Source organism: Epinephelus lanceolatus, chromosome 22, assembly GCF_041903045.1.
Source record: "Epinephelus lanceolatus isolate andai-2023 chromosome 22, ASM4190304v1, whole genome shotgun sequence".
Classification (NCBI taxonomy): domain Eukaryota; kingdom Metazoa; phylum Chordata; class Actinopteri; order Perciformes; family Serranidae; genus Epinephelus; species Epinephelus lanceolatus.
Window position 1 is genome coordinate 16065713 of NC_135755.1, and position 16885 is coordinate 16082597.

Sequence of the window (16885 nt, forward strand, 5' to 3'; positions counted from 1 at the left end):
TATATATATTTTAGTAACATGCACTGCAAAAATGCTCTATCACATTTAGGTGAAAACATTTTAGATATGAGCTGTCTTTTGCCTAAAATTTGGCTGCCAATGCAGTAACTGATTTTTCACTGATAACAAGTCTTCGGAGAGGTCAGGATGTCCAGCTACCAGGAGTACCAAAACAAGATCAAATTACTTAAATGAGATTTGAATCAGAATTAACGATTAATTAATGAATTAAGTCTTGACAGCCTTGTGTGGTGAGCATTTCAATTTGGATTGAAATTTATAAAAACTGATTTATGTAACCTTTGTGTGGGGACAAAAAATATTCAGACAGATCTCAGCGGAAATTTGCCTGTGAAAATAAATGTTTGACCAGTGAAATCCTTTGTTCCAAATGATGTCATACCTTCAGGTCAGAGCTCGCTTGCTGCCAAAATAGAGAATGTCTTCTTACTTTACTCTTAGTTTGTTATGTTGGTCACTGCCTGAAACAAACTGAAGCAAACAGTCCTCCTTCCCTGGTTGGGATTATATAGTGTTCCATGCAGCAGTGAAGTTTGGATGTTAGTGAGGGCTAATCCCCCCAGAGGAACAAGGTACTCATGTTTGTTTACGGACAGTGAATTGCTTGTTAGATAAAATGGAGCACGGCAACGTGAATAATTCACATCAGCCTGGTGTGAATAGCTGTCATGTGGATTTTTGCATCGCTCTTGTAGGAAATGGCTTTTTTTAGGGGATTAATTATGAGTGACTGATAGAGAAACCTGTAACTAAAAAAAATTATTTTTCAGATACAGCTGAATCCCAGGATGCCACCTATTCATTGATTGAACTTAAAAACACTGGAAAGACGGGTGAGTACTCCAAATACATAGAACAATAGAAAATAGTTTGTTTTGTCCTGAAGTGAAATATTTTATTTAATGGATTAATGTGATCATCTTAACAGGGAAATGCCATGAACCAGAGGAGAGTTGTCTTTACTCTGATGTGAATATAGGAACTGCAGGTCAGTCATTTACAACAGTCATGCTCAGAGTTTGTATTGAAATGTGTTCTATCATTATACTGGAGGTAACAGATGCTCACAGAAATCTACACTATAAAAAATAACTGAACTGTTTTAAAGTGACTAAGGCTTCCATTACACTGCCTGTGAATGAGCATATGTTCAATCATACAAAATTATAAAACAAATTTTAATATTGCCTTTTCTAGTGATTTTTTTTTTTTTAAACAAAGAAAAAAAAGCCTTTTAAATAAAGGTAATATATCATAATTCCCTCTTGTATATCTATTTTATATTCCTGTGTGAACATCATCAAATTTCTGTCAACTGAACACAGCCACTGTATGTCTATGTCTATTATAGTGGTTATTTTTGCCACAGAGCAGCTCAGATTGTAACTATAAGTGGTTTAAGTGTCTCTTTACCTTTCACTTCTACTGGTCTGTTTGTCATTGCCTCATTAAGAAGAAGTCTCTCTGAAATATCACAAGATGTCACTAGTTGCAGTGAGATGACAGTGGAAACATGAGTGAGATTTGGAGAGAGTATATTAACCACAGTAGTTTGTAGATTTTTTTTTTAGTGTTGTCTAAAAGATTTTCAATATCCATAACCTCTTTTAAAGGACATACAGTGATGGTGTTCAGTTGCCCCAGGTTTCAAAAATTGTTGTTCACATCAGTGACCAATTTACACAGGCAAACAGGCTCCAGGTTGAAAAATCCGGAAGTGATCCTTTATAAAGTTTATATACATAAGTAAATACTGTTAAAACTTATTATTATGACACTATATACCGTATATATTATTAATTAAATTGAACTTCTTCATTCATAGAAAAATCAACTGCACCAGCAACTGATGAAACTTCTCTCTGAAGTTGAACCAGGAACAGCTCTTGGTAATAATGCACCACATGATGTGCTCACTTAAATGATTCATTCTGCAGATCATTAAATGATTATAAGTCAGATTAACATGTCAGAAAGCGTCCTTACATCTTGAATAATGATTTGTTTTGTTGGTTTGCTTCTCTTCCAGTCATTCAATTCAAAATGTATTTGTCACATGGGATTGTACAACACACCAGTCCTTGTTCACTGTAAAACACACATCTTCTTTTCTTCCCCTCCGCTCTGTCAGACTTTGCATATAGAGACAGAGTCACCTGGTGAAATGGCACTAGCCAAGTTTCGGTGAACATCCTGTTATCCTGTTGAAAACTGATGTGTCACAGAGGTTGTCCAGTTTATTTCCAACATCTGTACAATGGCTAGCAGGATGCTAGTTTGGCTGGCGCTCATTCTTCTCCATCCTTTCCTTGATGTTTACTGATGTTTACATGTGAGAACCTTGACCTGGCTAGCTAGCAGCTAGCTAGCAGAGGAGAGTTTTCAGACTGGTGAGTCGATGCTCATCATCCTGATGAGAGACTCACAGCCACACGCCATCATCGTCCAAAGCCCACCACAAAAAGCACCACCAACACGCTGACAGAGAGGTGACTGGAAGCGTCTGTGCTTAACTTGTGGATTTAATTAGTCTGAGCACGAGCACAAGGCTATTGATGCATATTCTCATTTAATGTTAATGCACTGCCTTATCTTTTTCATTTTGTTCAGTCATTTTGTCATTTATTTTTTGTGGGAAACTTTGAATACAAGTTATTCCAAAGAGCAGCACAAGTATATTTGAGCTTCTGATAGTGCAGCTTTAAAGTCAGCATCTTTTATAGAGTTACATAAGATAGATCCAGGATGGACATTACAAACTACTTTAATATACAGTATGTAATCATCTGCTATCAGACATGTCCTATTACATGTACATGTTTTCCTCTGTCTTAAAAATATATTTATAACTACTGTGCATATTTTATTTTCACCTGATTGAGTTTGATATTTTTTATTTTTAATTATTTCTGTATTCTATGCTTCAATAAAGTTTATTTTTTCAGGAGTAAGTTGCCAGTTGTATTTTTAGTTTTTTTCAAATTTTCTTCAATTTTTTTTACTGGACATCTGAACTGGATAAACACATCCCACAGTAGCCTTCTGACACTATCTTGGCAAAAGCCATAAAGTGGACTTGGTATTGATTTTCAGGAACTATTTCTTTGGTTAAAATAAGTTCCAAACTGTTCACGTTTTTCAAATTCAGTTCATCTGTATTGTATTGAGATGAAGACCGATATCAGAGACAGAACAAACAAAAGTATCATGATGAGATACCAGCAGGTGTAGTATCACATATTTTACCTTTCAGAAGTTTGCAGCCGTGACTGAGAAGCTAAAGACACTATCAGCGGACAGCCTGTCACTCAAACGTCTCCACCCTTAAATATTTATAACTTTGTGCCTTAACAAAATATAATCCAGTGAGTTATAAAAAAATTCACCCCCCATACAGTTGTAATGGATTGGAAATTAGCTATAGAGACTAAAACTGCTTTAGCAGTAATATGTGCTAGAAATGTGAGATGTTGCACGTGTGCATCTGCTCAACTGGAAAGAAGGAAATGAGTTTGGTGACGATATACAGGGTACTGCTATGATTGGTAAAACTCACGGAGAGCTACAATGATTGGGAAAATTTGCGGAAAAGTTGCAGTGATTGGACAAAATTGCAAGGTTGCACAGAATTCTCAGTGATTGGTTGAATTTGCGTGAATTGTTGTGGTTGCGTCATCGCAACAATCCTGAAAGGGCTGTGTAAGGTCCTGTAACTGCTTCCAAATGTTTTGTTCTAGTTCAGACAGACTTGACAAGTCAACCAGCCAGTGTTCCACAACTTTATTCTCCTCCAATCCACAGTGTGAACACCATTTTGCGGTGAAAAACTAACACAAAATATACACAATCACAATCACATTTACAATAATTACATGCGACACAAAGCCACCATTAACCTACCATTGTCTCTCTCACATTAGCTAACCCAGACTTGCTAGCTCTGAACGAAATATATATTACAGATCAATAACACAAATACACAATAAAATACACATGGTCACACATACCGTTGCGCCTTCTGAACCGGAATTTGGAAGTAGTTAGGAGAACGTTAATCCGTCTTGATTCATTTTAAACCCTTTGGACATTTTGTAACACTCCTGCTCTCGTCTCCTTCTTCTCCCACTAACTTGACGCTTTTGATCACATGACCTCTACGCACCACACTCATTGCAATACTCAAACATAACAGCAGGGGGTGCAATTAAACCAAATAAACGTAAATACATTTCTCAGCATGTTATATACTGTACATAGCAATATTATCACAATCATGTATGCAAAAGGTAAGTTATTTACAAACAATCATGTTAAAATTATGAACTCAAAATCACGAAAGTTACAGGTCCAGCGTTATCAACTGCAGCAGCAGTATGCTACAGTAGTGATGGCTAAATGAGGCCTCATGAACCACTGTCTTTATTTTCTGAAGCCACCAGATGGTGCTGTCTGTTCAACAAAGGCTTGAAAGCACACTTCATTGCAAGTCCTTCAGCCTTTACCTTTAAATCAAGGGCGCCATCTGGTGGGGTCAGAAAATAAAGAAATTGGTTCATAAGGCTTCATTTGGCCATCGCTATGCTACAGACCTTCAGCTGAACAGAGAGTTTGCCACAGATATTTGAGACATGCATAACTCAACCAGGACTCAATGAAAATCAGACTAGAGATGCATCTGTGCTGATTCAAATAAGGCTGTTCCATTGAAGGACTTGTATTTTAGCATCTTGTGTGATTTCAAAAGTTGAATATACTGTACAGGATTCCTATTTTGTTAACGGGCTGACACACAGAACAATATACTGCATGTATGGAGATGTAAGAGGAGACACTGTATTGCACTTATTGAAGCTTACCAAAGTTTGTCTGATTTGTTGGTGAGGATGTTTTATTGTTTTACTTGACAGACCCCAATCACTGTGCAGTTAAAATAGGAGTACCTATAAATGACCACATGGGGGTGCCAAATTACCTTAATTGATACCTACACAATGTAAGTGCTCCTTTGTAAGTCTGGGACTGTTGGACGTAGTTATGTCCCAGGATGCTATGTCAAGGTGACTAATGAGCCACATTCTCAAAAGCTTGAGTACTCAACAAAAACTTCTTGAACTTACTTAAATTACACTCAAGATTTAATTCCTGGCAGTGTTGTGTTCCAGCAAACACAATTGACTGCTCATGGGTCACATCCTTAGCACTGTACTAATGTATGGGACTGATTGTTCTGAGCAAGTTAGCAAGCTGCAGGCCTTTCTGTACCATCTCTTTACTGAAAATGAATGACCCCATTGTTTTTACCTGGATCTGCTGTATTAAAAATTATTGCAGAACAGAGTGGGAACCTTTGTGATTTTCTCAGACTCAGCCCTCTGGCGTTGCCTGTTATCTTCTTCTGATGTTTCCAATTGAGAAGCATTGACCGCACACTTCCTCATATCACCATCAGTGGTCATTGTTTTCAAAATATGCTGTTAAAAATTGTGCTTTAATTACTATATTATTTACCACTGATGCACTGTGTTTGACGAAATTTCTGCCACAAAAAAATCTTATTGTATATGACCCCTCTTCATTTTCAGTGTACAAACATATAAGCTCTGGTGTGAATATGGTGATGACATTGACTGATTCTTGTTTCTACGGCAACACGTCTTAATGTGTGAAGAGGAACTGGAAACAGTTTTTTCATGCTTGTTAAGAAATGTTGGCTTGGCTTGTTTTTTCTCAGACTGTAGTTGTAATCTTTAAAGCACAATGAAACAAAACCCAGGCAACGGTTTGATTCAGTGTTTTATTTGCTCAGTTTTCCCCTTTATGCATGTATTATCTAATGTTATATTAGCAACATGAGCTAACATTGAAGGCGTCTCAAATTAAAGGTTGGAAAATTTTAATTTGTTTGTTGTGGTTTTGTTTTAGATCCACACTGTGTAAGTGCATTAGGCAACAAAACAAGAACGGCTTGAAGGACAACATTTAAAACTACGGAACTAATGAGGTACAGGTGGATTTTGCTTATCAAGTTGCTAGCAAAGCAACACAGTACATAAAATAAGTACAGCAAAATCGTCAGTTAGGTCAGACCACCGTGTGAATCTACATATCTTGAAACATTACAGTTATGGCTTAAACTGATGACAGAAATAAACAAGTGTGATGATTTCATATATCTCAGCAATTTAAAACCAGTTGTCCACCTGGAAGTGTTCATCATGGTGATTCAGTCTATACTTTTTCCATTTCCATGGGTGCCCTCTTCAATTCTAAGCTATTATATCATCACCACAATTGTTAAAGTGACATATTTGTTATTCAGGGCTCACACTGACAATACAATTCTAATCCATAATAAAAAAAGTCTTGACCTTTTTATATTGGGTAGTAGGATTTTTTAAACGAAATTCAATATGGACAGTATTAAACACACACTTACAGGATGTACTGTACAAACCTACACACAATAATCGTACATGGATACATACAGTATTAAATGGAGACCGCTGATTGGTTGCCACACTTTTCACTCTGCTGTATTTTTCTGGCACAATTTCTGTTAAAATGTTCTAACCAGCAGCAAATGAAAGGTAAAGGTCTCAGTTATGAATAAATAAGTTATAATAATACACAAAGGTTTTCTAAAGTTAGTTGATTTGTGATTAAAGTCATGTTGTGCATTTGTGCCAACGAGCCCCATCATGGGGTTGGTTGGCACACTGTTAGAATGCAACATCTCGTCATACAACGGTCCGTGTGATATCTTACAAAACAAATTGGCGTCCCATAAAAGATGTAATTAAGGTAAAGTTACTCAGGTTAGGTTTAGGCAAGTAAAGTTACTGAGGTAAGGTTTAGGAAAAGAAACATGGTGACGACGTCCCTTGCAATGACTCAAAGGTTACTTGGGTTCACACGGTTCCAAACACCGGTCTCCTGGGGGAAAGAGTTTTGTGACCCATCAGCGACCCCAACCTGCCTCCTCATGGGCATACTTCCTTCTTTACCTCTGTTAGCACATTGGTCACATGATCGCAGTGTTTATAAATACATGGTTCATGCACAAACTACTGGCTCATGTTTATGTGGATTATATACATATTTTGTTGCATTACTTTACGTAGCTATACGTACAAACAATACATGAGAACAGCCTGCAGAATGCTGTAGTTACAAAAAATGAAACCTTATATGAAAATGTAGCTGATTCCTTTGTCTATTAACTAGAAGTGACACATTTCCAATATTTTCATCTAAACCGTTTAATCACTTTTTATTTTTGAAACTACAAAACTGAAATGTTACCTGCACCAGAAAAGTTAGTGCCTTTCAGATGTTTTATCATAGTAGATGACTGCAGGGCAAGCAATCAGCTCAGTGTTACATTTTTGTTTCTGAGAACGTCCAAGCACAAGGAAATAGCTGTATACCAACCAACCCTTGTTGCCAACCAACTGCAGTTTCCCCAGCACACAACACAAACCTCATCACAATTCAGGAAGTATATGTTCAGAACATACATTAAATAAACATACAATAAAATGTTAGGTGCGTGTATGATTTTATAGGGTTAAATTAAATGGTCCTATGTTGCAGGGATATGGAATAACTGATTATTGTTTATACCAACTTTTAATTTAACAATTTTAGGCACCATGCACAAACCTTTGCACATGAAATAAGCTAATACATTTTCACCTGTGGGCAGGAAGTGTAAACATGTCAGCACGCTATGGTCAAAGCCCCTGCAGTTGTCTTGGCTTTGTGTGAAAGGGAAGTAAGAACAGACCAGGCCACACTGAGAGAAGTTAGAGAAAAAGTCTGCTATCATATTCACATGAAAGGATACTTCTCTCTTCTCATTTTCCGTTGCATCACTATAAATACAAAGTATTCGAATTTCTGACAAGCAGAGCAGCAGAGTGTGTCAGCGCTGGAGGTGAAGATGGGGAACACTTTGCTCTGTGTGCTGGCGTTATTCTGTGAGTACATCAGCAACTTTTCAATTTTGTGACTTTCAGAGGCAGACTCATGTTTTTATTTAGACTGCAAAGCTGTTGGATATATAACTGTACTAGCTTTTTGTACACATTTGCATAATGCATGTACCATATATAGTCTTAAGGTATTGTTACAGTTATAGTTTTTGAATTGATTTAATTGGGTATTTTATATATTTGATATTAGGAGTTTCTCACCTCTTTACAGACTCAAAGAACATCATCACAGAAATGCATAATACTGTTGACTGATAAGCTATAGTTGCCACTGTTGTTGTTCAATGAAGTTTTTATCTTTATTGTAGTGCTGAGCACGCTCCTCTATGGACAAGATGAAGGTGAGCAGTTGTCTATTTCTTTTATTTTTAATCAGTATTGATCTCTCATTTTACTTCATGTGTGACAAACAAATTATGAAAGTATTATTTTATATGCATGTTTTTGTAGGGAGACCTGATGCTGTGCTGACCTTGATGTCAAAGTGTAGTAGTTTTTCTGCAGAGTTTGTTGCCTTCATACAGACACATCTTCTTTTAATACATTTATCTAATCATCTTAACAGGGCAGAATGAGGAAGAAGATAGACACACTGAGGACTCTGATGTGAAGGAAGGGCTAACAGGTGCTACAGTCAGTTACAACAGTCTGCCCCAATAGTTCATTAACAATGAGTCATTGTTAATAATACTACTACTACTAATAGTAATTGTAATATTTAATTACCCCATGTCATGCCTCTTGCCCACTGTCAGCTGAGATCAGCCCCCCTGCAACCCTGAATAGGTGTAAGCAGTTTCGGATAATGAATGAACAAATTAATAATTCCACTTATTATGCAGTTCAAATCTCATTTTTGATAGAGACATGGTGTGCTCAGTGCCACAGTTATCAAACATTGTGAAGTGCTTCACATACAGATGGGTGACAACTTATAAACCAATCAAAAGTTTCTTAGTGGCTTTTAGGATACTACTACTAATAGCACTACTTGGGGTGAGATGTGGTTACTGTGAAGGTGACAGTATATGCAGGGTGTCTGCAGGTCCCTATGAAGTCTTGAAGTGTAAAAAATTAATTTTTTTAAATATTAAACCATAAAATGAAATCGTAGTCCTAAATGTGAATTTGTGAGGTCTTAATTGCCACAAACATTTGATCTACTTTCATGTGACCATCTTTAGCTTTTGGTCGAAATGAATCAAGGTCTTCTGCGTGAAAGTCCAAAATCTTTAAAAGTACTTATGGAGTACTTATGGTTTGTTTTAGGCCATCAGCCCAGCACAGCAAGGGTTTAAATTTCCATTACAACAGGCTTACCCACTTGAGGGTGTGTCTTTAATTGATGATGGCTTGCCTTTAGTGATGACATTTAAAAGCAGATCCACAGCTTATGTCCCCTGTTATTTTTGCTGCATGTGTTTTTCCACAGCAGGGCAGGTAAAAAAAAGTTTACCTGTTGGTAGGTGAGCTGTTTGCAGAGGTGCAGTCAGAGCCTGTTGTCTGCAGCTCTTCATTTCATCTCACAGTAGCTGTTTCTGCTTTTACTCTTCCTCCCCGTGGTATTATTAGACTTGCCCTTATTAAAGAAAGGTGCTACATACAACCTCAAACACAGCTGAAAGCGAACATGAAACAGTAAAATAAAGCAGATATCTAAAGTACAAACAGGACGCAGGAGAGAAACTAAACTCCAAACCACAGAGATTCAGTTGAAAGCCACAAAAGTACTGAGAGCTGAACACACAGAGACTTTCAAAAACACTTTTCTCTCTGGTCTCCTGCACACAGAGGTGAGTGGAGTTGCAACACACATGGTTCATTTGAGGTGTAGAAGAGGGGTCATTGAGGGTTGGCTGTGGTCGGCATGACGTCACTGCTACCCGCTTGAGGGCAGGCAGCCTGGCTTTTGGACCTACTCCAGAAAGGGTCCATCTCTGGCCCAGCTAATTTGACAATGGAAATGCAAATAGGTGCAGGTGACAGTGGAAAAGGCCCAATATACTACTTACCTTTATACTTACCTGCAATGCTTAGATAAGAACAAACATAAATGAATGAAATATTTTTAAAGATTTTAAATTTGGTTAAAAATGATGATGAAAAGGTTTTCAAAAGTATTCAGTGTAAGTTTTGGGCACCAGTAGACTTGCTGGTTTGAGTCACATCATTTTCATATTCATCAAATCATCCAGTGAGCCTGTCTGCCCTGTGTGGAAGCATCTGCATTGTTTACAAGTTATTGCAAGTGTCACCGAGTAGCCATGTTGATATGATCATCCTGTTGACACTATGCTTATATTATTTAAATTAAATCTTATTTTAAGGTTTAGAGAATTTAAACCATGATAATCTGGAGTGATGTGTTTTAAATGACTGACTGTCACAACCATAATCACTTGAAGGAAAATAAAAACAGGAAGAAGAGAAGGGCAGAGTTACGCTGTTCAAATCAAGAGCTTCATATAAATTATAGGCGGCCTGTTAAAGCATCTGATAAATGTTTCCTTGTGAAAGATGAAAACAGTAAGACATATAGCGGCTGAATCACTTATGAGTTGTAAGATGAGGAAGATGTTTGTTTAATTGAGCTCAATAAACTAACACTCTACATCTGTTACATAGGTGGTGACGCAGTCCTGGAGAGTCCTGCATTCACTGTGTTTGAAGGAGACTCAGTGATTATGCGCTGCAAGCATCGTAATCCAAGCAATGACATGGAGGCTGCCTTTTTCAAAGACGGATCACGTGTTGAAAACCATCAGTCACGAGGAGCAGAAATGACCATTCATTCAGTCTCCAAGTCAGATGAGGGCAATTACACGTGTGAGTTTGGTGACAGGGCAGAATCCGAGGCAACAGAACTGAGAGTGGAAGGTAAGTAGCTGTCACACTGTGATGAAATATCTTCTTACTGAGTTTCCTAAGCTTTCAGTCACAATTCACATTCTTCATTCAGCAAAGATTTCTTTAAATGCTTCATAAAGTACTCATATGTCTCAAAAAACTACCAAACAAGTTCCAAAGAAGTAAATCTTTACTCTGCCTTCACCTAACCAATCACTGAACAGACTGAAGTCTTCAGTTTTAAGTAGATTTTGTCACAGTGGACCAAAGAGCTCAATGCATGCACACTTAAGAAAATGCTGCGATTAAATAAAATTTGAGCAAATTCATAAACACATTCACCAATTTGAAAATACAGAAAACATAAGTAAACAGAGACAGGCTGCAAGTTGTGGACAATACTGTGTTGAAAACTGACTGCTGATGAATACCATGACCACTTGTCAGTGACACTGGAAAACAAGCTCACTTTACATTTTACATTCTGATTTAATTATCAAAGATGATGGATACATCCAGCATCAGCATTTTACTGCTAGCGTGTCCTGGAGAAATTTGTTTTGCATTTAGACCTTATTTAGTTGTTGTGTTGAGCTGTGAATGTGGCGTCAGACTGTTGAAAATGTTTCTTCACTCACGTGTGTTCTGTCTATTTGTTTGTGTTTTCTTAAGCTGCTTTGTGTTGAACTGTCTGCCACCACTCAAGAGGCTTTAGATGTGTAGAAAGTGTCAGGATGGATTATGTGCACTACCAGCTGAAAACAAATCTGTTCATTTAAACAAGTTTTACGCAATATGAAACAAAAGTTTTTCTTTTGTGCTGTGTTATAATGTAAGTAGAGTTTGGTGGCATGTTCTTTGCAGTAATTTCCTTGTTTTACTGTTTTGTTGTTTTTTTTTTTTGTTTGTTTTTTTTTGGTTTTTACTAAACAGCACGCAGACGTGGGGTCACACTGAGAGCAGATAAGACCACTGTACCAGTGGGGGGCTATGTGACTCTGACCTGTGATGTGGAGGATGCTACTGGTTTGGAATATCTATGGATCAGATATACCTTGGACTCTTCAAAAAAATCTGTCGATATTAAAAATGGTTATCAATATGCCATCTCACATGGAGGCAATTACACCTGCCAAGGATTGAGAAGGGAACCAGATTTCTTCACACCTCAAAGTAATGCAGTCATCATTCAGGAAACTGGTGAGTTTAGTAATTTGCTCTGGAATAAAACAACCCACTGTCTTTAATTAAACAGTGCCTAACTCAGAAAAGCCTTAGACAAGGTGCCGAGTATATTTTGATGGGGCTGGTGCAGGGCGGAGCCCAAGGGGCCCTGTGACAGACTTTGTTTTGATTTTGATGTCAATAGCAAAGTCATGTTAAATTAAAATAAGTTATTTTTTCTTTGTAAAAAAAATAGCATGTGGTCTCATACACATATAGAATATGGTGCAGATTTGGGGTGTATCTGTGAGTGAGTGACATAGGGGGGGCAAAACAAGATTTTGCAAAGGGATCCCAAAAGGGGCTAGAAATGACCTTGCCAGCTGGTGCATCCACTGGACAAGATGCAGCTGTCATGGGAAGAGGAGCAGCATGCTGCTAAGGACAAAATGTGATGGTGATGTATTATTAAAGTCAATTGTCAGCTCACTCACTGTAAATACAAACTTTGGTTGCTGACGTGTTAGTTACGTTACCATTGACATCAAAACGTCTAATGTTAGTCTGACTCAGCAGATGTAGACTGTGGCTATGAGCCTGTCATTTGGGGGCTGATTTCAGCTGGTGTTCTCCCTTCCTTCTGCTATCTGCATGCCTCAGCCAGCCAGAGTTGACCTCTCTCTCTGGCACTGGAGATAGTTATCATTGTAGCAGCAAGCTTATACCTCTCTGACTTGAGCTGTGACTTGGCTTAGTTGGGTTTAGTTGCTGCCATTCATTGTAACGCTAGCAGGGTGTTTTCTTTACTCTTCAGGCTCCTGCAATTTAAAAAACATCTTAAAAATTCATGTTAATAAAATTCTGAAATGCTTAGGCTGGACGGGCTGTCTGCCATGCAGCACACTGGCAGACACCCTGGTGTGTAAGAAAGCTATTTTTAGTTGGAGGAAAAAGAGGAACCCTAATGAATAAATGAAGTTAGTGTTAAAGGGGAACTAACGTTTTTTCAACCTGTGCCCTATTTTCTGATCTACTTTTGTCTAAATGAGTGATAGGATGTTCCATATGTGACATTCCTCCAGTATGAAGCTAGGGCTGACCTGCCTGCAGCCCGTGAGCACGTGCTATATAAAATAATAGGGCACTCAGACAGCATCAAACAACGTCAACATACGTCCATTAAAAGTGCATTTTTTCCACACAGATAGGCTCGGATTGTTAGTATAATTATCCGACAACATAACGGAAAGGAGAAATGAACGTCTGTGTTTATCATTAGCTGGATTCAGACATGTTCCTCTGCCTGTTGCAATTTTAGTATATGTGCTACTGAAGTAACACTGCTCCCTCTCTCTCCTCGTCCGCTCTTCAGTTTCAATGAGCTCTGCATCCGTGTACGTCCGTGTACTCCGTGTTCAAATAAATTTGGTCCATCCAGATCCAGTTGGTCAAAATCGGGTAAAAATTCAGACATGTTTGTTGTGGCAAGTCAAAACACTCAGAGTGAAAGTCTGGCTCTGAAATCTCATGTCTCGTGAGACTCTTCTTCTTCTTCTTCTTCTTCTTTGGTGTTTTACTATACAGTCTATGGTGCTTTCCGGCAGTTGGTCTCGCGAGACTTGAGTTGTTGCAGGAAGTTACTGCTGGAGCGAGCTTACAAATGTGACTGTTTGGAGTAGTCATGGCTGAATTTTTACCCGATTATGACCAACTGGATCTGGATGAGCCATTTGAATTTGATGACTGCCCGTATTTATTTGAACACAGAGTACGTGAACGTACACGGACGCAGAGCTCATTGAAGAGGGACGAGGAGAGAGAGGGAGCAGAGGAAGTGTTTTGACTTGCCACAACAAATATGTCCCACTCCAGCTAAAGGTAAACACAGACGTTCATTTCTCCTTTCTGTTATGTTGTCGGATAATTATACTAACAATCCGAGCCTATCTGTGTGAAAAAAATGCACTTTTAATTGACGTATTTTGACGTTGTTTGATGCTGTCTGAGTGCCCTATTATTTAATATAGCGCATGCTCACGGGCTACAGGCAGGTCAGCCCGAGCTTCATACTGGAGGAATGTCACATACTGAACATTCTATCACTCATTTAGACAAAAGTAGATCAGAAAATAGGGCCCAGGTTGCAAAAAACATCAGTTCCCATTTAATGAAGTTTGTCAATGTCAATGTCAGCTTCATTTATATAGCACCTTTAAAACAGCCAACGGCCAACCAAAGTGCTTTACAGTTAAAATAAGCAAGAACAACAACACACAAAAACATTTATACAATGAAATATAACAAAGGCAAAAGGCCAAATAGAGGTGACTGTACTCAACCAAAGGCCAAGGTGAACAAGTGAGTCTTAAGCAGTGATTTAAAAGTGTAGTGGCTATTCACAGTCCGCACAGTCAATGGTAATGTGTTCCACAGAGTGGGAGCCGCGACTGCAAAGGCTCAGTCTCCTCTAGTTTTTAATAGTGATTGAGGAACATCCAAGACCATCTGATTCACTGATCTGAGGGCTCTGGAGGGCCGATGCAACTCAACAAGGCCAGATAGGTTTTCCGGAGCTAGCCCATTCAGAGACTTAGAAACAATTAAAAGAATCTTAAAATCAATCCCGTACCTAACCAGAAGCCAGAGAAGTGAAGAGAGCACCGGAGTTATATACTCGCGTTTCTTTGATTTGACAAGTTTGACAAATGTATAACATTCTGTGTCATGGCAAGAAAGGGCTTTTTGTTTGAACTTATTCAGTTTGTATGTCGACACATTGTAGAACAACATGCATTAACACAAGTACAGTAAAGATTGTAGCGAATAATAACATGTTATCAGTTTAGTTTTTAATCCTGTTTGTATCCTAACTGTATTTTTGATGTGAACAGTTTCCAACAAAGCCACTGTGACCCTTCAACCTGACTGGCTTCAGATATTCAGTGGTGAGAAGATGACTCTGAGATGTGAGATCCAGGGAGGTGGAGACACTGGGTGGACATATGAATGGAGCACACCCAGCCGATACACACTTCCAGCTCAAAAAGAATACACCATTGACAGTGCTACTGAGCACCACAGTGGAAAATACAGTTGTAGAGGTAGAAGAGACTCCTATTCCTCAACACAGTGGAGTGATGTCATTGCACTGGAAGTCTTGTGTAAGCTGGACCATCTTTCATCTATATTGGAAATGTTATTGAAAGGAGTCAATAGAAAACACTTTTTAATTTTTTTCATTCAATTATGTAGCTCACTTTAAGTCATGCAGTAAGAAATTATATTTGTTTTCTAGTGTGAGAGCCAAATGACTGAAAAGGAGCCAGTAATCTGAGTACTGCAGCTTTTTAAATGCAATAATTCACAGGGAAATGTACAAGAATTAATGAAAAATATCAAGAAACTTACAGGGTGAAACCATGACGCAGTTTAACACTGTTCCTCCACAGGGAGAAGGTTCTGGGTGTGAACATAGTTAACTCACAGGTTAGGTTAACTGGCAGTTAGATTAGTTTAGATTAATTACTTAATTGGCTCGTCTACATTGACTGTAGGTGTTATTGTGTGTTTGTGTGATGTGTTAGACCTGTGATAGACTGATAACCTGTCCAGGGTGAACCCTTGCTCTCGTCTAATGTCAGCTTGGATCAGCTCCAGCTTCCTGTGAGCCTGCAGAAGGATAAGTACATAGTACTGAAAAAACAAACAGTGAATGTGTTCAACTTGGCTCTTAATCACAACTTCTTTTGTGTGTGTTGAGTTTCAGAGGAACATTTGTTCAATGCACAGTGGCGCTCAAAATGTATTTATTCACTGTTTTCGGTGATCGTGCTACAGTTAGTTTTTCACCTCCAAGAATGGATGAACGTCGTTATGTATTTTCATCATTTTCATCAAGGTATATTAATTGGGTTCATTCACAGGAACAGTGATGACCTTTTATGTCTCTATTCTCAGTTGAACAGCACGTAAACCAATGGCTAGAAATGTGGACAATAACTACCATTTTTATTTCTGTGTTCTAAATTACAACAGCATCCAGACCACGGGCCAGACTGAGTGCTGACAATGAAGACATTCCTGTAGGGGGGAGTGTGACCCTGACCTGCTCTGTGAGCCCATCATCATCATCATCATCATCATTATCTGGTTGGAAATACTTCTGGTACAGAGGAGCGGAACCTCTGACCTCACAAGATTATATCTTCCTCTCAGATGGAAAAATCCGTGTCTCACAGGGAGGACTCTACTGGTGCAGAGGAGGAACAGGGGACCCTGTTTACTACACAGAGTACAGTAGTTCAATCGTTATCAACAAAATACGTGAGTTTGGCATTTGTCTAAAACAGTTAAAGACATTGGGTCTTATCTTACACCAGGTGCAAAGCAGGGCACAGTGCAAATGTCACTGCTAGTTTCAGACCAACGCAGATGTCATTTTCACAACCAGTTACCACATTGTATAAGTTGTGCCCATCTGTGTGTGTGTAGGTGTTAAAATAATGTGTGAGGCCTGGCATGTTGTTATTTTGAGGCAGCAGAAAGCGATTGTGTCATTAACCAACAAACAGCTGGTCTAAAGTCAGAATGGCGCTGTATTTTCATGCTATTTAAAGTGCACATTAATCAGATAGTAAGATGAGCCTACATAGGTGGGTTCACAACCTGCCTACACTGGTTGATACACACACAGGAACAAGTTGATGGGTTGTGGGTCAGTGAATAATACAACATTAATGAGTTACATATTAATGACATTCTCTAAAATGTGAGCATAGCAGAGAGCAGTGCAGAGCTGCAGAGCTGCTGTCTGACTCCCCTTTAAGAGAGAGGCTGTGCACATTTACACACAACAAGCA

The 16885-nt window shown here is 38.5% G+C and overlaps 1 protein-coding gene across 1 annotated transcript in view; it reads left to right on the forward strand.

Moving 5' to 3' along the window:
• The window catches only part of LOC117245686 (uncharacterized), a 76085-nt gene that overhangs the window by 44267 nt on the left and 14933 nt on the right, over nucleotides 1-16885 (forward strand). Inside the window, exons 38-44 of the mRNA XM_078164779.1 lie at nucleotides 7932-8000; nucleotides 8324-8356; nucleotides 8581-8640; nucleotides 10641-10892; nucleotides 11796-12062; nucleotides 14918-15187; nucleotides 16062-16349. Of these exons, the coding sequence (XP_078020905.1) occupies nucleotides 7932-8000; nucleotides 8324-8356; nucleotides 8581-8640; nucleotides 10641-10892; nucleotides 11796-12062; nucleotides 14918-15187; nucleotides 16062-16349 (1239 nt within the window). The remainder of the gene's footprint in view (nucleotides 1-7931; nucleotides 8001-8323; nucleotides 8357-8580; nucleotides 8641-10640; nucleotides 10893-11795; nucleotides 12063-14917; nucleotides 15188-16061; nucleotides 16350-16885) is intronic.